The sequence below is a fragment of the Geotrypetes seraphini genome, chromosome 4 (genome assembly GCF_902459505.1).
Source record: "Geotrypetes seraphini chromosome 4, aGeoSer1.1, whole genome shotgun sequence".
Classification (NCBI taxonomy): Eukaryota; Metazoa; Chordata; class Amphibia; order Gymnophiona; family Dermophiidae; genus Geotrypetes; species Geotrypetes seraphini.
Genome location: NC_047087.1, coordinates 308,306,560 through 308,329,767, shown reverse-complemented (window position 1 = coordinate 308,329,767; position 23,208 = coordinate 308,306,560). Strand labels below are relative to the sequence as shown.

The 23,208-nt window shown below is 43.6% G+C and overlaps 1 protein-coding gene across 2 annotated transcripts in view; it reads right to left on the bottom strand.

Annotated features, from left to right (window-relative positions):
• Positions 1-5,958: 5,958 nt before the first annotated feature.
• ACSL5 (acyl-CoA synthetase long chain family member 5) overlaps positions 5,959-23,208 on the bottom strand; it is a 114,340-nt gene continuing 97,090 nt past the window's right edge. For both annotated transcript variants that reach the window (XM_033942336.1, XM_033942335.1), the window contains exons 18-21: positions 21,867-22,010; positions 15,498-15,599; positions 11,663-11,734; positions 5,959-6,294 (exon numbers count right to left, since the gene is read on the bottom strand). In XM_033942336.1, coding sequence (XP_033798227.1) covers positions 6,160-6,294; positions 11,663-11,734; positions 15,498-15,599; positions 21,867-22,010 — 453 coding nt within the window. In that variant the 3' untranslated portion in view covers positions 5,959-6,159. The remainder of the gene's footprint in view (positions 6,295-11,662; positions 11,735-15,497; positions 15,600-21,866; positions 22,011-23,208) is intronic.

The following is a 23,208-nucleotide window of genomic DNA, read 5'->3' as shown; positions in this document are numbered from 1 at the left end:
ACAAATATAAATTATCTTCTCATAACATCAGTTCATTCATAAATACATCACTTGGCAACCCCCAAAACCTAGTAACACAATGTTTGTAGTCAATCACCATGAACTCATCCAATTGTACAACCGATTGGAACTCTCCCATAGGTAAATCCAGTCATGCGACTCACTGTTGAACTGTGTTTGACCATTGAGTCTCATTCAAACCCAAAATTCAATTTTCACTTGCAGGAATAATATGCAGCCTATTCCCAAGGCACCAGGCACCCCCAGCCACTGTCCGACCCCCCCCCCCCCCAAATGACAGGAGGGATGTCCATTCTCTCCTGCCACTCTTCGCCATGGCCACTGTCTCTCCCCCCCCCCAAGAACTCGATCTCCAAAAAATGGCAGGAGGGATGCCCACTCCCTCCTGCCACCAGACACCCCCACCATCCTGAACCTCCCCTGTACCTCTTTTAAGTTCAAGTTTATTAGGTTTTTATACACCACCTTTCAAGGTTATCTAAGCGGTTTTACAATCAGGTATTCAAGCATTTTCCCTATCTGTCCCGGTAGACTCACAATCTTTCTAACGTACCAGTTACTTCTCAGAACTGAGGCAGGCTGCAGCACCTTCAGCGCATATGTCACTGTGAGTAAGGCTATTACAGCCTATGGGCAAAATTGAGTTGCGTGGATCTAAAAATAACAATATTTTTTAAAGGTTTCTGCTAAATCCTGTGAGGTCCCCCACCTCAATCCTGTTTTATGAGTTTGTTTTACTTTTAGTTATGGTGTTTTTGAACTGGTTTTTTTTTTTTTAATCCAAAACTAGAGAATGACACGAGGACAAATTTTTCCCCGTCCCCCATGGGAACTCATTTTCCCATCTTGGCGAGTTCTTTTCCTGGCCCTGCCCCATTCCTGCAAGCTCCATCCTCATCTGCACAAGCCTTGTCAAACACTTTAAAATCATGTGTTTGAGGCTTGTGCGGTAAGGCAGAGCTTACAGGAATGGGGCAAGGACAGGGACAAAACTCATGGGGATGGGACAAGTAAATTGAGTTCCTGTGGGGGATAGGGAAAATTTGTCCCCGTGTCATTCTCTAGGCAAAACGCTACTGTAGTGGCCATCTTGAACTTCCTGATTTTTTTTTTTCAAAGTTCTCCAGATCCTTCAAATCACCTCATTATGCCTCAAAACTGGCAGGGATGGAGTCCTCAGGCTCTTTTACCCCTAATTCATGTAAATTTTGCATTGGATGGACCCAGAAGAGCATCCTTGCACCAGATGCTGCACAGCACTTGAAGGGGAGGTGGGAGCGTTGAGCATAGCCTCCTCTTTGGTCTCTAGTGCTGAGCAACTTCGGGGGGGGGGGGGGGGAAGGAGGAGGGGTCCTGTCTACCAAGAGAAAATCCTTCCTGGAGCCCCAGAACAATGGTGTACCTAAGCGTAAGTGTGGAAGCTGCAGAGCCCAAGAGACGTAAGGTGGAGTCGCCTAAAAGGGACGCAGTGATGCCTAGTAAAGCATTTTGTCCAGAATTTGTTAATTTGATGTGGAGAGGTTATTTGGATAGCCAAGATCTTCATATGAGGCCTGGCAGCGAGCCAGGGTCACACAAGGTTGCTTGTGCTCCCAGGGCACATCAGGGTCATTGGCAGTGGCTGAGTGGGATCCTGTGAACCTTTCTGGCAGGAACTCAGGGAGCGATGGATCAATCTGTATGCCCTTGCTGTCACAGAGCGAGCCTTCCCTGCTGGGAGATATAGGGTTGCAAATACGTAGGAAGCAGTGGTGGTTCTCGGCCAAGGGAAGGATCCCACTGTACACCAGCTGTTCATGCCTTCGATGCTATTAGAACTCATTACTGACTCTCTGAGAGTTAGACTTCCAGCAGGCCCCTTGCACCAGTATTCTAACCTGAGTGGAGTGAAAGCGCATCTTTTCCCTGGCATCTTGGTATGAATGTTGGTCACATCACTGGGATGATCCTGAGTGCTCTCTAAAGGTAGCCAAAACTATGTCTAGGCTGTATTCTATGGCACAGGAATGACAGCAGATGTTCATTCAGCTTAAGGTGGATTCCTTAGTTGATCAGGTAACCAAGCACATGCCCCTGCCAAGTGAGTGAGGATACGCTGGATCGCAGAGTGGATGTGGTCCTAAAAAGTTTTTTCAATAATCTGGTACTTCTAGACAAGCATCTTTCTATCTAGGGTGGTTTTGGATTTCCACCTTAATCAGTCATTCATTCAACATTTTTTTCCCAGGCCATATGTTCATATTGATGAATGTCCTTGCATACCTTACCTTATACTAATGTCTTAGGTGCCTATTTGAAGCAGATTAAGGCCCTTGGAAAATCGCCCAGCCTCTTGTTTCTTTTGACTCCAATAAAGGTGCCTTATCTAATAAGCTATTAGATTGCATTTCATTTGCTTATACCTTGGAGGATGTGTAAAGCAAAGGTAGATCATTCAGAGCCCCAGGCAGGTCAGGTTTTCAGGATATCCACAGTGAATATGTAGAATTGCATGCATTGCCTCCTTGGTGTACAAATCTGTCACATGGATGTCCATTGTGGCTATCTTAAAGATTTGGGCTCTCAAGGTCTGGAATTGCCTTCTCCTGGTGCAAAGGATTCCATCGTCAATTATGACAACATCGGAAGAGATCTACAAGGCTTGTAGCATGAACTTCAGACTATACATCTTATTACTGTTTGCATCTTATTACTATTTGGAGAAAGATTTCTTACCTGACAATGATCAGTCTTTCTTGGGGAATTGCTTTGAGGTTTAGAATCCAACTCCATCCCCCACCAGGGCCCAGTTTAAAAAAAATGCTTTCATATTGTTTTCTTAAAATCAAACAAAATGGTGGTGGGGGTGGGGTGCAGCACATGTTGGTTGTTATCTGTGGCCATTTTGTTTTTCAAACAAAGGAAGCAGAAGAACACCTTGCCTTCGAGTAAGATAGTCAAACAGAAGAGGCAAGGGAGGTGTCTTTTCAACCAATTATTAAGTCTGTTTTGAAACAATAATGGTCCCAACAAGGATCCCTGTTTCGACATGTAAAAACGCCTTCCTCAGGGGACACGTGAGAAGTCAGGCAGCAGCATTCATTTCTTTATAAAATAGGCTTGAAATAGGTGTGTTTTTCTTAAACTATGTACCTGATTAGGAAATTACTTATAATGTGACCTGAAATAGTGAGCAAATATTTTGAATCCAAACAAAGGAAGCAGAGTGAGCCTGGTCTTCAAACAAGCCACACTATAATAAGCAACCAATGTATACAAAACCTATATGGGACTCGACCCAGACCATGTGTCGACAATTACGCCTGCATCAGGAGTCCAGGTACAAGTCAATTGGAATTCCTCTGTGCCCATGGATATCGTGGCACACCATATAATACTAGAAGCCATAGCAAATTTCACTCCAAAAATGTATGTTTTATATGCATTGGTTGCTATGAAAGTGTGGCTCGTTGGAAGACCAGGCTCACTCTGCTTCCTTTGTTTAGATTCCTTGGAATTGTGCAGAGTAGACTGGGCAGATATTTTGGGGCCATATATGCATATTTGCATCCACGTAATGCATTGGGCTGCTCAGTGTGTTATTTCACAGTTTGAACAATGTGGCACCAGCAGTTCTTTCCCCCACTCCCAACACACTTCTGTCTGTGTACTAGTGACCTACATGTCTTCTGTTGTATTGATGGTTGAAAAAGGAGCAACATGACTACATGGACTATTTTTCATTTTTCTTAAATCATACTTTATTAACCTGTTTTGCATGGAAAGAGTCCTTTAAACTAGAGAGCTGCACGGAACGAGGACAATGAGGTTCCCCCTTCGGGTCACGGGGATCCCGTGGGGACGCCCCCTAGGGTCGCGGGGTTCCTGCGGGGCTGGATGTACTCAGCCGCGAGGCTCGTCTTCTCTCTACCTGCTCTGCCGCAGCACACAGCCTGACGTCTGAGGGAGGGCTTAAACAAAGCCCTCCCTCCTTCTGACGTCAGCGCTGACATTTCGGTCGGCTGTGTGCTGCGGCAGGGCAGGTAGGGAAAAGACAGTGGTGTACCAAGGGGGGGAGGGCAGTCCGCCCCGGGTGCAGCACAGCCGTCCAGGTCCCCTTACCTTTTTGGCACTTCCCCAACCGACCGACAACAGGTCTGGTCCGACGCTGAAGGGACATGGGGAAGACAGAGGGAGGAGAAGGACGCTGAAAGCACATGCGGAATACAAAGGGGTGGAGAAGGACGCTGAAAGCACATGGGGAAGACAAAGGGGGGGAGAAGGATGCTGAAAGGACATGGGGAAGATGGGGGGAGAAGGACGCTGAAAGGAAATGGGGAAGAGAGAGTGGGGAGAAGACGCTGGCAGGGGACAGAGATGCCAGACTATGGGGGGAGCGGAGGGAAGAAGATGGGTGCCAGACCAATTTGGAAGGGGGGACAAAGAGAGAGGCACAGTAACAGAGCAAATGGAAGACGCAGAGAAGAGAGACAGTGGATGGAAGGAATTGAATGAGAACATGAGGAAAGCAGAAACCAGGCAACAAAGGTAGGAAAAGAATTCTATTTCTTTTTTTTTTTTTGCTTCAGGATAAAGTAGTATATTAGTTGTGTTGATAAAAATTTGTAGAAACCCGTTTACAAAGTATGTATTCTTCCCAATTAATATTTCCAAATTAATAAAGTCTTTTTGCTTATTTGTAAATGGGTTTCTACCAGAGCCTTTAATTCAGTAGCATAATTAAATGAAATAACTATTTCTGAAGTTTATAGAGACGGGCGGGGACGGAAGGGATTCCTCACGGGGACGGGTGGGGACGGAGGGGATTCCTCAGGGGGACGGGTGGGGATGGAATGTTTCCTCACGGGGACCGGTGGGGACGGGTGGGATTCCTCACGGGGATGGGTGGGATTTCTGTCCCCGCGCAACTCTCTACTTTAAACAAGCTGTTTACAGGATAATTTAGAAAATAATTTTATGTATGGAAAAGGGCATTTATAAATTTGGACATAGAATTAAGACTGTTGAAATTCATTGTGAAATAGTATATGCCAGCATCTGCATCATTGTGAAGCAGAATGAAGCCTTATTTAGAGGGTGTCCAAAACTGAATCTGCAGCTTGCTTTGAGCCAGAACTGGTAGCAACCATTAGGGCCCAGCCTGACTCAAGAATGACTACAGTCCTTATTCGCTCCCTCTTTCCTCCCCTCTGGAGACGGTATGGACAGGACAGACTGGGGATCACTCCTGCCCTCACTAGCCCCTAGACCACCTTTCCGAAGACATGTCTGGGGGTCCGGACGGCTATTCAAAACCCGGCACTTTGACCGGGTTTTGAAAAGCCTCAAATTGCGTCGGGCAGGGAGGAAATCCGCGCAAGATCAGGCAGAGGGGGTGGTGCTAGAGTGGGACTGGGGGTGGGGAAGATGGAAGTGGGCGTGTCCGGATTTCCCGATGGGAAAATCTGGCAACCCTAGGTTAGGGAAGGAGAGCTAGAGGCCCAGCATAAAGTTTCCGCTGAAACCGCACTGGCATTTTTGGCCAGATATGAATTTCAGCCTACTTTTGGTGCCAAAATTGGAAGAATGAACAGAAACAAAATTTGACTACCCTGTTTGAGCAATGTTGCCTTTTAACGGCACGTATGAAAATGCTCCCAAATAGAAGTTACAGGGTGAGCTAATCCAGTGCATGCAGCAGTGCCCCAAATATCCCAATCATCTCGAAAAAGGATTACAGCCCAAAGAACACAGAAAGCAGGGAAAGAAAGAAATCACTTCTGCCATTAGTTGAGTAAAAATTGAAAGTTCTCTTTCACTGATAAGGTATGACTTTCCCATTTTTTGGATAATGCAAAAATAACTTTTTTATATAAAAAAAAAATATTCTGTGGATGCCATCAAAGATGAATCCAAATTTCCATACATGGAGCAAATCCACAATAGTATTTAAGCATTTCTTCCTGAGTCACCCCACCTCCCACAGTGAGTTTTCAAGGACTCTTGGCAGCATTTGTTCCATCTAGATGCATATTTTCTGGCGTTCGTCTATGCGTTTTTTAAAACTGTCATCAGAACACAGAATGCTGGCTCCAGATCTTGTCCTAGTGGGTTGCATCGGTCGGCCATTTACAGCCAACCTTCCAGGGTTGGTCCACCTTACAGGTTTGCGTAGAGGTTGTCGATGTGGCTCTGAAAGTGTTTGGAAACCTCCACTCGCTTTGCCTTCAGCGTGGGTGTCAGGAATCCGTTTTCGATGGTGAGCATTTCTGAGTGAACGTAAATATCTTTGACCTGTTTGCAGGAAGGAAAGAGAGAAAACTGAGGATGGAATTGGCTGCTGTGTTATTTTGGAAATTGAGAATCCTAACATAACTGCAGTTGCTATGCAGATAAATATACGTTCTTTGGACTAACGCTATATTTGTAGTAATTTTTCAATGGTTCAATGAGATTGCTTCATCAGAAGACCTTTTGTGTCGTGTTTTTTGTTTGTTTTTTGTATACACTTTCAAAAAGTGACCCTCAAACTAGGCTCCAAAGTTCAACTTTTCAAACCCGCTATGTATTGCCTTCCATCATCGCTTTGTCTGCTTCTATTTGCCACCTTTTTGAAGGAATACACGCAAGGCAGTGTACACCAAGAATAAGTCAAAGATGAGCAACAGACAATTACTAGCAGTAAAAAATATACAAATTAGCATACTGTACCAATGTCATATAAGATACTGTATATACTCAAATATTCACTTCTCCCTCCAAATTTGTGAGTTTAGAAATCGCAACTTCGGTTATTCATGAGTTTCTAAACCCTGACCCACCTCCGCCTCCCTGACCTCTCCACACTGTACCTGGTCGCTTAACAATGAAGAAGGAAAGGAGCGATCTTCCTATGCTCCTTCCCCGTGCAGAGCCGTCAACAAAAAAAGATGCAGTAGTCTCGTGAGACCATGGGAACTCGCGACAGCCATTTTTGTTGACGGCTGTGCACGGGGCAGGAGCGTAGGAAGATCGCTCCTGCCCCGCTTCACCGGCAGACCACCAGGTAAGGTGTGGAGAGGTCCGGGTGGCCGGGCTGGGTCTGAGTTGGCCCTAAAAGTTATTTGCGATTTTTCCATGTTTGCGGGCTGGCTCTGCCCCTAACCCCCGCAAATATGAAGGGAGAAGTGTAAACCTACCTGAATATAAATTGAGGTAACATTTTTTTCCCTGCCTTGCTTCCTTCCCTCCCTCCTTCCTGCCCACTGCAAACCTGCCTTAAGCCCTGGTGGTCCAGCAGTGAGCCGGGACAGGAGCCATTTTTGATTGCGTCTGTGCATGGGGCAGGAGCATAGGAAGATCGCTTCTCCCCCGCTTCACTGCTAGAGCACCAAGGCTTTAAAGGTAAGGTGTTGAGGGGTCCGGGAGGTTCAGACCTTTTGTAAGAGCAGTGTAGAATGCATTACAATAATCCAGTCTTGATGTTATCATGGCATACACAACTGAGACAAAACTTGCCTTTTCAGTGTAAGGAGAGTGGCAGAATAGTTTACACAAATGACAGAAGCAGCTCTTGAAAGTTGCTTCGATTTAGTAAGCGTTAAATCCAGGTGTATTCCAAGGTTCCTGACTTGTGATTTGAGAGGAAGTTCATATTTCTCAACACAGATTTTGATGTCAGGTAGGTGCCCACTTGTATTAAGGACCCATAGAAGCTCAGTTTTATTTGGGTTCAGGCAAGGTTTGCTGTTTTGAGCCCATTCTTGATGTTAGACATGTACTGTATTTCCCCATATATAGGCCGCAGCCTATGCATAGGTTTTACAAATAGGATCTAACTAAGCCAAGCAAGTACTGTTCTAATAACACCTGTTTCTGCCACTTGTGCTAGCATAATATCTTTGATCCATAGTGTCAAAAGCTGCTGCACAATCTAGCAGTACTAACACTGAGGCAAATCTCCATCTCAGTTTCTGTAAAAATCATCTAGTAGGGAAAGAGAATGGGGACTTTGGTGGGCCCTGGAGGATTAAGTGACTTGCCCAAGGTCACAAGGAGCAGCACCGGGATTTGATCTCACAACCTCTGGGTGCAGAGGCAGCAGCTCTACCAGTGAGCCACACCTTCAGTCAGGGCAGGATTACCGTATTTTCACTCATATACCGCGCACCTGTGTAAAACGCGCACACGGGTATAGCGCGCGGGAAACTGTAATTTATGTAAATAAATTTTTATATACCGCGCACACCCGTATACCGCGCAGGCTGCCCCGACTCTCCCGTCGCCGCCCGACTCTCCTCTGGGGTGCGAGCGGTCCTGCGGGGGGGTGAATCGGACGTCAGGGGGGGAACTAGGGGAACTATGTAAAAATAAAGTTGTAAAACGCGCTCACGCGTATAACGCACAAGGCTATGCACGGTTTGTAAAAATCGTGTATAACGCGCACGTTATTTGCGTGAAAATACGGTAATTTGTCGAGGGCCCCTAGGCACACAAGTCCACTGGGCCCCCTGCCCCGCCCCACCCCAACATGTGCCCAGGCGGAAACAGGAAGCTGCGTCAGAGGGAAGCTTTGGGCAAGCAGCACTGCTTGCAAAATTACAGTTCCCATTGCCTTTCTTACCCGCGTAGCATGCTTGTCTTACTTTCTGTCGATGGGGGGGGGGGGCAAATTGCTGATCGATGCTGGACGGGCCCATTGCCATTTGGAAAAAACAATGTTGATGCCCTCCTTCATGGGGCCCCCCCTGACCATTTTGGGCCCTAGGCATGTGCCTACTGGGCCTATTGGTTAATCCTGTCCTGCCTTCACTCTATCTAGTATGGTAATTCTTATGTGAGCTGAGTATAGGACAACCAAGCCATTGTGACATCACTGATGAGGTTGGCTCTTAGGCATTGGTGGACTGAGGCATTATGAGGCATCACAGTCTCAGCTCTGGAATGTTGCTACTCTTTGGGTTTCTGCCAGGTAGTTATGACCTGGGATGGCCACTGTTGGAAACAGAATACTGGGCATGACGGTGTGTGTGAAAGGGAATGGGGATTTGTATATTGCCTATTTGTGGCTTTGGCTTTTCAAAGCAGTGGGCACTGGAGGATTAAGTGACTTGCCTGTGGTCACAAGGAGCAGCACCGGGATTTGATCTCATAACCTCTGGGCACAGAGGCAGCAACTCAACCAGCGAGCCACAGTCGTTTCTGTTCCATAATTGGGTCTGAATCCAGCTTGACATGGGTCTAGCCAGTTTCTCTCTTCTAGCCCATCACTGAGTTGAACACAGACTGTTATATCAAATGCAACCATTTGGAACACACCTGCAACGGTGACCAATTTATTCTCTAGAGTTCGCTCAATGACACTCCCCCCCATCCCTTTTACAAACCCCCATTAGCAGCTGCTGCTGTGGTAATCTCTCCGACATCAATAGGGAATTAATGGACATAAGAGTGTTTGCTGCACGGCTTTGTAAAAGAAACCCTCCATGAGGTAAGATGGTATATTATGGTAACTCAAAGATTAGTATTTGTCGGGCAGGGGTATGTAGCCATAAATGTTTATTTTATTTCCTTTTCCTCCTTATGTCGTAAAGGGAGCAATGTTGTTCAGAGTGTGCAGTGTTCTGAAAGAGTTCATGCTCATTCATGATCATGTAGGCCTGCATGTACGCCCTCTTTTGGAAACAGCCGTGGACTCTCTCGCGTACTATTGATGCAAGCAAAACACCAGGAAACTTCATATATATATATATATATTTATGCTCAGTTTCATTTGCCAATACTGAAATGAAATGGATATTTATTTGAAATGATACATCCTACCCCTCAGAGTGGTTTTATGAAAGACTTGGTATAGAAGAAAGGAAAGATGGAGGAGAGAATGAATTTGAAGTGGGATATTTCCTTATCATGCTTCCTTCAGGTTGGTTCAAATGTAGGAAGTAAACTTCAGAAAGACAGATTGGCTGATTTCATTTCTCTACTGGGCCTTGATGTCTGTTACTATTTATAAGGCAAAAGACCAAAAAAGAGAAAAAAACAAATCCCCTATGAAAATAATACAAAAGAGACTGAGAGGGGACATGATCGAAACATTCAAGATACTGAAAGGAATAGACTTAGTAGATAAAGACAGATTGTTTATCCTCTCGAAGGTAGGGAGAACGAGAGGGCACTCTCTAAAATTGAAAGGGAATAGATTCCATACAAATGTAAGGAAGTTCTTCTTCACCCAGAGAGTGGTAGAAAGCTGGAACGCTCTTCCGGAGTCTGTTATAGGAGAAAACACCCTCCAGGGATTCAAGATAAAGTTAGACAAGTTCCTGCTGAACCGGAACGTACGCAGGTAAGGCTAGACTCAATTAGGACACTGGTCTTTGACCTAAGGGCCGCCGCGTGAGTGGACTGCTGAGCACGATGGACCACTGGTCTGACCCAGCAGCAGCAATTCTTATGTTCTTAAGTTAGTCCTTCTCACCCTTTGGTTTTGGTATTGACTTGACACTCTAGTTTTTGTTATAATAAACTGTGGGGCAGATTCTACAAACGGGCATCCTGATTGTGGGCGGCAATAGGCAGCCTATTGCCATCTCACAGCCAATCAGGCTACACATTTAAAAAAAAAAAAGAATGCAGGTGGGGACGGACGCCCGCATTGTAGGCGATGTGTAGAGACACGGCGCCCAAGGCATGGCGTGGTCTCCACTGCAAGTGGCCTTGGGCTTCTCTATGCATCCCTAAGCTTCTCCGTAGGCGCAAGACATGTAGGCCTGTAAAATGCTGGCATACATTTAAGGCATCTATTAATAAAAGTAGATGCGATTCTACTACTACCACTACCACTACTATTATTTCTATAGTGCTACCAGACGCACGCAGCGCTGCACAGAGTCACAAAGAATGAGAAAACAGTCCCTACTCAAAAGAGCTTACAATCTAAACAGCCAAGACAGACAAACAGGATGTCATGGATACAGTTAAGGGGAACGGTTAATCCACTGGCTGGGTTGGAGGGCAGAGGGGAGTACAGGGCAATCAAGCCATTATGACATCACTGATGAGGTTGGATCTTATTGATGGAATGAGGCATTATGACATCACAATCTCAGCTCTGCTTCCCAAAGACTGAAACTCTTCACACTACTACTATGAATTATTTCTATAGCGCTACCAGATGTATGCAGCACTGAATAGAGTCACTAAGAAGACAGTCCCTGCTCCAAAGAGCTTACAATCTAAACTGACAAGACAGACAAACAGGATGTCATGGGTACAGTTAAGAGGAACGGTTAATTAGCTGGCTGGGTTGGTGGGCAGTGGGGAGAAGGGTTATGGATTGAAGGCTATATCAAAAAGGTGGGTTTTCAGGCTGCTTTTAAACAAGGGAAGGGATTCTCGACTGGATGCCGATGCGTGATTGACAACATGATCAGCAGCTGCTTCTTAGACGGCCGCCAAGATTGGGGTCCTTTAGAGACTCAGGCCCTTTGTGTTTAGCACTCTTTGCTTTCTTGGTTTTTCTTAGTATTATTGTTTCTGCCCTATTACTTTTTCAGCTGTACATATTTTTAAGGCACATACTTAAATTTCGTTCAGTTTGAAATCCATGTTACGATGGGTCAAGATTCTAAAATTGAGCTTTCGCTTATCAAGGGTAAAAGGAAAAATATATAAATATACATACTTGCTCAAAAGAGGTGAGGCCAGCTGCTTTGCCCAGTTTGACCATATCTTGTAAAATTGCTTTCTTCACAGCCTACAGAAACGAGAAAACCACAGGAAATAAATGAGCATCTCTGCACCATACCAAACTCACCCCCCCCCCCCTCCAGCCATGGGTCCTGTTTCTTACTCTTAGTACAGTAAGCTGAGACAAAACAGTTCTGAGCCTGGTTCTAGTCTCGCTGCATAAAGGGAAATCAAACATATATCTCCATTCTTACTTTATGCCAAAAAGTGGGCTGAGCTTCAACCTGTCCCCTATAGCTATGGAGTATTTTGATAACTCTATGGCAGTGGTTCCTAGAGAGTGATGTGGAGACAAAGATTCATCCCTGTCCCCGCATCTCCCCACTCAAAGCAGAAAAATGATTTTATGCCATTTTATGGGCCTAAAGTATTGTAAATAAACATTTTAAGCCTAAAGCAGGGAATTTCTAATTTCTATTTTAATTGAAAGAACATCAATAAGAGTAGAACTTCTGAGGCCTGCTGGCTTGAGTTCTTCATTGCACACAGAAAACCAAACATCAGGACCAAATTAATGTAAGTGAAAGCTTTCTATTACCTTACTTTGTGAGCATTTCTTCAGATACATCACACACACACTGATAAAGGGGATGGAACGCCTCTCATATGAGGAAAGAGTAAAGAGGTTAGGGCTTTTCAGCTTGGAAAAGAGATGGCTGAAGGGAGATATGATTGAAGTCTACAAAATCCTGAATGGTATAAAACAGGTACAAGTGGATCGATGTTTTATTCCATCAAAAATGACAAAGACTAGGGGACACTCGATTAAGTTACAGGGAAATATGTTTAAAATCAATAGGAGGAAATATTTTTTCACTCAGAGGATAGTTAAGCTCTGGAACGCATTGTCAGAGGCTGTAGTAAGACCGGTTAATGTAGCTGGTTTAAAAAAAATGTTTGGACAAGTTCCTGGAGGAAAAATCCATAGTCTGCTATTGAGACAGATATTGGTGAAGAAGTTGGAAAGAATTCCATGAGCCATACTCTGCTTGCTTTCCCTACTTATTCGCCTGTAGTTTATAGCTACCTGAAGAGCAATTCTACCATATCTTTTTTTTTTTTTATTTCTTTATTCATTTTATAACTTACATCAAGTGTACAGTAAATATCAAACAATTATAGTACAACATCACTTGAAAATCTACAATATCATACAACAAGAAGATTTAACCCCCACCTCCCTCCCAAATTCATATACAACTAAAATATACCACATGAAAATAATATCTTATGTCATTCATAAATATATTAGTGGAAAACCAAGAATCCCCCTCCCCACCCTACCATATTCTACCATATATTCTACCTTATCATAATAGCAGTAACATCCATGAGTCGCGTAACAAGGACCTACTTAAGAAAATACAGCACCAAACACCAATGGATACTAGAACATCAATAAACCTACCGAAAACTAAAGCCAGGTTAGTAAAGATCCATCCTGCACAGTTAATGCTAATAGAAAACCATGTCTCTTTCATATACGCAGAACACAGACAGACCCGCACATAGTATAGAATAACTAACTACAAATTAAAATATTGCTACCCCTTGGGTTTTGGCCAGGTACTAGTGACCTGGATTGGCCACCGTGAGAATGGGCTACTAGGCTTGATGGATCATATGTTCTTATATTAAAAATAGAAATATGTAGAAAAATATTAAACAGAAACCCCATGAAACCACAGTGCAACACCAGAGAAAAAGTGATCTGTATCCCTCTATACTGTGCAAAATATAAAGATAGCAGGTATACATTTCAAAAACTGACATATTCCAATCAGTACATTAAAAGTTAAGGTATACAAATAAAACAAAAAGTGGAAATATGATGATGCTATTGGACTAAATCCATATTTCAGTTAGCTTGCAGAGGCCAAAACCATCTTCCTCACGTTGGGACAGTATACTGCAGTTAGGGTATCTTGTTCTGATAGGAGGAAAGAGTGTTTGGTCTTCAACAGTTAGCCCAATAAAAATATATCACCTAATTTCCATTTTTTATATTTATAAATGTTAAATAACACAGGTACCACGCTATTTTATCCTATACTAAAAATAAAATCTATTGTTTTTATCTTTGTTGTCTGGCCATTTACTTTTTTGAATTGTGTTGGTCCAAGTCTCTGGTTTCTGCTTTTTTTAGCTTCTCCTTAACTCTTTGTTCATTTATTATTTTTCTCTTCTTTCTTCTCCTTTTTCTTTCAGCTTTTCCTACTATACAGTTTTCAAAATTCCTCTTTTTTTCTGTGCTTACCTATGGCTTGCCATTTCTCTCCTTTGCTCTGGCTATTTTACTATCTCAATCCTCTTTCATCACCCCCTACATTCAGCATTTGCCCCGCGCTTTCCCTTTTCCATCCAGTATGTGCCTTCTTTTTGCCCCTTCTCTCTCCTCCTTCCATCCAGTGTCTGACCCCTTTCATTCCCTCTCTTCTTTCCCCCCACTTCCAGCCAGTGTCTGCCTTCCCTCTCTCTCCAACACCATCTAGTATTTGCCTTCTTTCTCCCCCATACTATCCAATATGTCTGCTCCTCCCTTTAAATCCAGCATGTCTGTCCCCATGTCCACCTTTTATCCAGATTCTGCCTCCTCTCCTCTCCTCTCCCCTCCTACATCTGTGTCTTTCCTCCCTCTCTCCCTTGTATCCAGTGTCTGTCCCCCTCCCCTTCCATCCAGCATGTTTGTCCCTTCATCCAGCATGGCTGTCTTCCTCCCCTTCACTCCTAGTTCCAGGGCAGAGTTGGCAGCTGCGAGGAGGAAGAGAAGGGGCCTGCATGAAGGTCAGGATAAACAGCAGTAGACACTTCCCCATTACCGAAGGAATGTCACGAGAACGGTTCCCTTTCCTGTGGAATGGTCCGCTGTTCCTGCAGCATTCCTGGGGGATTTTCTGAGGTTTTTCCCATTACCATGGTAACTGGTATTGCTTTGTAATGGTTCCCCTGTCACTCTCTAGTGGTTCACAACCCTTATTTCGGGGCTTCTGTATCTGGTTGGATCTTCAAGCTGCATACATCTGTGCCATGCTATAGAAATGAATAGTAATCTACAAAATCCATTCATGAAACATAAGAATAGCCTTACTGGGTCAGACCAATGGTCCATCAAGCTCAGTAGCCTGTTCTCACGGTGGCCAATCCAGGGCCCTAGTACCTGGCCAACACCCAAGGAATAGCAACATTTCATACAGAATCTCAATGAATAGCAAGATTTTGGAATCCCAAAGAGTAACAAAAGATTCCAGAACCCCAAAGAGTAGCAACATTCCATGCTACCGATCCAGGGCAAGCAGTGTCTTCCCCCATATCTGCATATACTACTTCTATTGGTTGCATATCTGTTTCATGGTGACTCATTGTTGATATCCTGAAACTCTTGAAACTCCAACTAGTTTGAGTATCTCTATACACAGATTTGGACACCACCGTTAATATGTGATCAGTCTAACTGCTGCAGGCGTAAATTGTAATAGCCAGATCACTTTAAAAGCTTCTTTGGTTCTCTGTTAACTCACTGATTTATCTGTCAGAGCAATTTTTTTTTGCAAGAATGTTCAAGTTGATGCTATCAAGAGTGGAAAATCAATGAACACTAGAGGGCGCAAGAAATAAGGACAAGCTCAGAGTTCTGAACGTCCACTTCTGTGAAAGAAGGGACTTTGGCATTTGAGAGAATCGTAAAGGGTTCACTGGCTGATTACTGTGACTACTCCTACTTAACATTTCTGTAGAGCTAAAAAAAACAAAAATCAAAACCTGCTGCTTACCGGATTCTTGCAGAGTTCTTCATAGGTGCCTTTTATCTCCAGTTTAGCAGAAAAATCTGGCAGCACTTCTGGGTCAGGAATCACTATACCTACTAGACAAGACTTTATAAAGCAAGAATACCATTCAGTAGAATGCAGAAGAATCCAGCACTTGTACATATGAGAAGGATGCAGACAACACCTCAGACGTTGCAAGTCTTAATGTTGCCCTGTAGGGCTGAAACTAACCCTCCCTCTGTGGACCACACTAATACCAACACCCGCAACCCCACTCCACCCCCGGGTCACCCACCAGTATCATGCCCCCAACCCACGAACTCCCATAGACCCCCCCACACACATCCCCCCCCTCCCCACACCACTCATAATTCATTCAGAATAAGACTGTGGCCCTTGGGATGCAATTGCAGAAGGTACGGATCCCAAGTTTGCAAAAATCTCTTCAGCAACTATATCTAATCTTGAAGGAGTCTAGGACTGGTTTTCCAAGTGTTGAACTGAGTTTTCTCTTTAATAAAATGCTGAATTATGTTTATCTGCAGTCCTAACTTATCTGATGTTCTAGCCTGCCTGCACTGGGTGTTAGCTTGGGCATTTTAGCTTCTTATGCTTATCTCAGCATACACAATATTGTATTACGCCCTCCTGGACATGTAACAGAAAGACTGCAGAGTTAGATAAGTGACCTGCTAGTGACCTGCTAGTGTGAGCTTAGAACCAATGAGTGTTAAGAAAAGTAACACGTGAAAAGCTTTTTCTAGAATTCAGTTGTATAGCCAGAAAAATGAATAAATATCTCTGTAACTTCCTGGTTTCGGCACTTCTGAGCCAGCTTGGAACTCAGGGGTCCGCATATGCTGAATAAACCATCTGTGCTTTCTTCAAGTCTCTAAGTTTTTTTTCTGCCCAAAGTGACCTTTCAATCTCACAAACAGTGGTATAAATATTAGGGAACTTAAACAATCACCAAACCACTATTAAAGAAGAATGGTACCAAACCTCAATGATAACTTACCTACCATGATCATATTTCTCTTACTGTTAAATCATGCTTTTTCAAACTACGTCTTATTAGATCAATATCCAAATTTTTGAACCCTAACTCTATTAAAATATTAATCCATTCTTTAGTAATTTCAAAACTCGATTATTGCAATGCTCTCTTTCTTAATATTTCACAGAAAGAATTAAGGAGATTACAACTGATTCAAAATACTGCAATAAAATTAACGTATAACACCAGGAAATATGATCATGTCTCACCATTATTGATAGATTCTCATTGGCTCCCCATTAGCCATAGAATCACTTTTAAAATAACACTGCTCATCTTTAAAACTTTAGCTTCAGAGGAACCCCAATTCATATCTAGACTCTTAATACCTCATAGCACACAACGCTTACTTCGCTCTACTGGTCAGAACCTTCTTTCAGTCCCTTCCCTAAAAATTATTGGCACGAGAAGGGCTGACATATTCTCTGTGATGGGTCCCCTATGGTGGAACGCCCTTCCACAATATATTCGTAATGAAAAAGACATTTTAACATTTAAAAAACTTTTAAAATCTTATTTATTTAGAGATGCATTTAATATTTAAAAGCAGAATATGTCTTGCTAAAAATGCTGTGGTTTACCACCCTTTTCCTTTTGTTCTTTCCCTTTTCTACTCTACTTGAAAATTGTAACTTTCATCCATTCCTTCCCGAATTCTTGTATGTTTATGTCATAAAATTGTTAAATGTGAACCTCTTTTATTTTTGATTTGTACATCGCTTAGTGATTCTAATAGGCGATCAATCAAATTTGCTAATAAACTTGATAAACTTGATAACCAATAGAGTAACTGTGGAAAAAAAAAGCCTCATAGCTGGAGCAAAAGCACCCTCTGGTGTCAATCCATGATTATTTTTAATGTTCCCAATATAATCATAGGCAAAAAACCACCAACCACCTTCATATTTATTACGTTTTTCTTCTTCTGTTTTCCAATTTATCAACTTCTCACCAGTTAAAAATTCATTCATTCAATGATATTATGTTCGATTTGGTAGCATTCAATGTACGAGAAATATTGTTCAAAAAACATTCAGCTTAAACATCCCATTACAATAAATAATACCCCTATTTCGTCTGTATCTTCCACTGAGGGCTCCTTTTACTAAGGTGCGCTAGCGTTTTTAGCGCAAACAGCAGATTAGCGCGGGCTAACCCCGAGCTACGCGGCTAGAACTAACGCCAGCTCAATGCTGGCGCTAGCGTCTAGCGCGTGGGGCATTGCAGCGTGCGCTATTCCGCGCGTTAAAGCCCTAACGCAGCTTAGTAAAAGGAGCCCTAAAATTTTGGGTGCAATAATAGATAATATAAAATGACTTATCGCACACAAATCAGTGCCGTAATAAAGAATTGTTTCATTAGATTAAGGATGATCCGATCACTGGCAAATATTCTGGACCTCTATCTCTCAACATTTTAATTCATTCTCTTATCATATCTAAACTCGATTATTGTAATGCACTGTACAAGGGTATTTGTCAAAAAGATATCTGCCGATTACAATTGATTCAAAATACTGCCATAAAAATTATTGCAAATAAGAAAATATTTGACCATGTCACCCCTCTGTTAAAATCCGCTCACTGCTTACCAATTCCATGCCGTATCCTCTATAATAAAAGCCTAAGCGCACATGCGCACTTAGGGTTTTGCGTTTTCTGCCTCCATGAGGTGTGCTTCTGTGCCAAATTCAATTTTCGAACACAGAGGCAGGGAGAACACGTTGGCGACTCCCCCCTCCTGCCCTCACTAACCAACCGCTGCTGCTCCGCCTCTGATCGCCGGCTGTAGCGAACCTTGCAGGCTGCTCTGCACCTCGGTAGCACGTTCCCTCTGATGCACAGGATCGCGTCAGAGGAAATTGCTACCGAGGTGCAGAGCGGCCTGCGAGGTTCGCTACAGCTGGCCGCGATCCTCAGTAGGCTGCTTTAAAGAAGAGGAGCTGCATGCTGGACAGGGGGAGCAGGTAAGGGGTGCTGCTGGCCAGGGGAAGCAGGGAAGAGGGACAGGGGAGCAGGTAAGGAGTGCTGCTGGGCAGGGGGAGCAGGGAAGAGGGACAAGGGGAGCAAGTAAGGAGTGATGCTGGACAGGAGGAGCAGGGAAGAGGGACAGGGGGAGCAAGTAAGGAGTGCTGCTGGACAGGGGAAGCAGGGAAGAGAGACAGGGGAGTAGGTAAGAAGTGCTGCTGAACAGGGGGAGCAGGGAAGAGGGACAGGGGGAGCAAGTAAGGAGTGCTGCTGGGTAGGAGGAGCAGGGAAGAGGGACAGGGGGAGCAAGTAAGGAGTGCTGCTGGACAGGGGAGCAGGGAAGAGGGACAGGTGAGCAGGTAAGGAGTGCTGCTGGGCAGGGGGAGGTAAAAGGAAGGGAGAAGGCTACTGCTGGACAGGGGGAGCAGGCAAGGTGTGATGGTGGTCAGCCGAGGAAAGAGAGAGACAGAAAGAAAGAAAGACAGACAGAAAGTGAACAAGGAGAGAGAGAGAGAGAGAGAACGAAAGACAGACACACACATCTATTCTAGCACCCGTTAATGTAACGGGCTTAAAGACTAGTCATTTATAAAATAGCACTTTTTTCCTTTAAATCTCCAGACACTAAAGAACCGGCCTTTATCCATAAACTTCTTATCCCACATGAACCTACACGAGTCCTAAGGTCCTCCTCGCAGTACCTTCTCCATATACCATCATTAAAAATTATTGGCTCACGTCGGGCTACTTCCTTCGCAGTTACAGCTCCTACGAAATGGAACTCCTTACCTCTGTATATCAGATCGGAGAAAAACTTTGCCAAATTTAAAGACTTACCTTTTCCGGGATGCATATTACTCCTAAATAGGGTGACAGGACAAAAGCACGCGAGACAAACGCACGCCGACATTTGAGAGCGGACAATTGAGCGCAAGATTTCAGTGCGCCGCTCTACAAGCTTATTTTAAAGGGCTCCGACGGGGTGTGTGTGGGGGGAACCCCCCATTTTCCTTAATACTGTTCGCGCTGCCATGTTGGGGAGTGTGGAGGTGTAACCCCCTACATTATACAGAAAACTTAACTTTTTAACTATTTGTTGGGGGAAAGTTATGTTTTCTGTATAATGGGTGAGTTACAACTCCCAAACCCACCCCAATGGCAGCACCAACACTATTAAGTAAAGTGAGGGGATTCTCCCCCACACCCACAGTCGGAGCCCTTTAAAATAAGTTTTTAGAGCGGTGTGCTGAAGTCTTGAGCTCAATTGTCCGCTCTCAAATTTCAGTGTGCGTTTGTCTCGCGCGCTTCTGACTGTGAACCCCTAAATAGAAATCTTGATTTGCGTTTAATCAAAATTTTAATAAACTTGAATTTTCTCTCATAATCAGTTTTTTTTTTTAACTTATCTTGCTTCCTGCATTGATCTGTAACAGTTCCGTATTTTATAAACTGCCTTGCTGTTATATTCCACTTCTCTACTGTAGAGATATCCATCTCACATACTGTAAAGTATTGTGGCTCCTTATCGCCAAGATATCAGCCGCCCCAGCCCCAGCAAGGGAGACAGTTAATTTTTGAGAGGGGAGGGGCTGAACCGCCCCCTTGAGCAACTGGCGAATCCAATGGCCACTGATGGCAGCACGGTCATCTTTGTTTTGATTCTTCAACTTTTGACGCTTCAGCTTTTTGCTGCCATGGCAATGCTCTCACCAAGTCCTGAGCGACTGCCCCAAAGCTTCTCCTCTGACACAAGCCACCCAGATGGAAACAGGAAGTGCGTCGGAGAAGCTTTAGGGCCGTCGCGCGGGACTTGATGAGAACGTTGCCGCATCCGGACACCTCAGAAAGAGATAACTATGAAGAGCGCCCGTGAAGGTGAGGGGAAGGTAGGAAGGTGACCCGATGAGGGGAAGGGGGCTGAGTGGCGCTGAAGGGAAGTGGAGGGAGAGGGGGGAAGGGTAACAGACGCTAAGGGAAGTGAGGAGGGGAGAGAGAGGGAAGCAGACGCTGAAGAAAAGTGGAGAGAGAGGAAGGAGCAGATGCTGGATGGAAGTTTCATCACATCAAACTCTGCTCTGTCACTAATAATATTACCGTATATTCATTTTTTTAATGACATATTTTTGCAAATCAAGCTTTGAGCAATTCATCAATATTGTTATTATCTTCTAATAAAATATTTTTTAAAATGTGTCCTTGTTATTCAATATATAGTATGTACAATATAATTTACTCAACAAGGTGGGGGCGCTATTGACTCATTCTAATCTAATCTAATCTAATCTAAACCTTAAGTTTATATACCGCATCATCTCCATGAGTATGGAGCTCGACACGGTTTACAAGAACTTAAAATAGTGGGTAGAGAAGAAGAAAAAGGATTACATGAACTTATGTGTAGAAGGGGGGAGAGAAAGGGGGGAAGGATAGAGCTACAATTTGCTGAAAAGCCAGGTTTTCAGTTGTTTGCGGAATAACTGAAGGGAGCTCAGGTTCCGCAGCAGGGAGGTGAGGTCGTTCCAAAGTCCTGTAATTTTGAAGAGAAGGGATTTTCCCAGTTTGCCTGCATAGTGGATGCCGCGTGGAGAGGGGAAGGCTAGTTTAAGCCTTTGGGCAGTTCTGGAGGAGTCGAAAGACAGTGGGATAAGAGGAGGGAGGATTCCGTGAATGATCTTGAAAGCCAGGCAGGAACATTTGAAATGGACTCTGGAGATTATTGGGAGCCAGTGAAGTTTGGGAAGGAGTGGGGAGGCATGGTCAGATTTGCGTTTTGAGAAGATCAGTTTGGCTGCAGTATTCTGGATTAGCTGGAGTCTTAGAATACTTTTTTTGATAGATTTAAGTAGATGGCGTTGCAATAATCTAGTTTGGAGAGGATGATGGATTGGACAAGGATGGCAAAGTGTTGTTAGCTGAAGTAGGATCTAGCTTTCCTCAGCATGTGAAAAAGTGGGCTTTCTAATTGAAAAAAAGTTGGAAGCCTTTGGGTCACAGGCTGAGCTCAGAGCTGGAATGCTATACAATGCCAATCTCACAGTGATTCCTTGTTCCTTGAATGCTGGATAACATTTTGCGACCTCAGAATTACATGGTTCTAACTGTAACGAAAGTTAGAACCTTGCAATCCCATGCATAGACTAATTTCTATACATAGAACCATGTAATTTTTTGAAATGAAGGAACGGTTAAGTTACAATAAATCCTTGTGAGTGTTTTAACATCTACATGCCAGATAGAACCCAGAAGTCATCGGAGTTAAAAATACTGAAAATTGTCACTTAGAGCCCTGTAATTCTAAGGTCATGATTTCTAAGGCTGCTTCAATTTGGTAATAGAAGAACAGGTTACCTGTAAACTATCTCCATGTACAAAGACCTGGCCTACAGGCCCGCTTCTGATGTAAACATTCTCTATCTTCTCTGGGGCGATGTACTCTCCTTGAGCAAGTTTGAAGATATTCTTCTTACGGTCAATTATCTTCAGCGTTCCATTCTGTGGAAAGGATTGTTGTTAGTTTTCAACTTTGGCTGCCTGTCCTTCTGCACCTCCTATGCTTAGACAGTGACTCTGGTGACCCCATCCGGATTTTTTTCTTTATCCTCTAAGGAGATTGTATAATACATACTTTTGCAGGAAATGGAATAATTTTTCCCTTTTTTGTTTTGCTCATTAGAGAGATTGTTCATTACATTACATTACATTAGTGATTTCTATTCTGCCATTACCTTGCGGTTCAAGGCGGATTACATCCAAACTAAAACAAAAATTACATTCAAAATTTGAAGGAATAGAATAAACGATGACATAGAATTTTTAAGGTAATATATGTTGGTAATATATTGTTCACTCTTTCCAAAGGACTAGGGGGCATGTGATGAAGCTACTAAGTAGTAGATTTAAAACAAATATTTCTTCACACAACGTGTAATTAAACTCTGGAATTTGTTGCCACAGAATGTGTTGAAATTAGTTAGCTTAGCAGGGTTTAAAAAAGGCTTGGATAATTTCCTAAAAGAGAAGTCCATAGGCCATTATTGAGCTGGCTTGGGGAAATCCATGACTATTCCTAGGATAAGCAGCATAAAATCTGTTTTACTACTTGGGATCTAACTAGTTACTTGGGATCTGGGTTGGCTACTGTTGGAAACAGGATACTGGGCTTGATAGACCTTTGGTCTATCCCAGTAAGGCACCTCTGTTTTTCTTATGTGAACCAAGTATAGGATAATTTAGCTATTGTGACATCACTGATGAGGTTGGCTCTTAGACATTGGTGGAATGAGGCATTATGTCATCACAGTCTCAGCTCTGGAATGTTGCTACTCTTTGGGTTTCTGCCAGGTACTTGGGACCTGCGTTGGCCACTGTTGGAATCAGGATACTGGGCTTGATGGACCTTCAGTCTGTCCCAGTATGGCAGCTCTTATGCTAGTCAAGAATAGGACAATCAACCCATTGTGACATCACTGATGAGGTTGGCTCTTAGGCATTGGTGGAATGAGGCATTATGACATCACAGTCTCAGCTCTGGAATGTTGCTACTCTTTGGGTTTCTGCCTGTTACTTGGGACCTGGATTGGCCATTGTTGCAAACTGGATACTGGACTTGATGGAGCTTCGATCTGTCCCAGTATGGCAATTCTTATGTTCTTAAATTTATTTTATATATTAAATTATACTAATTTAGGGC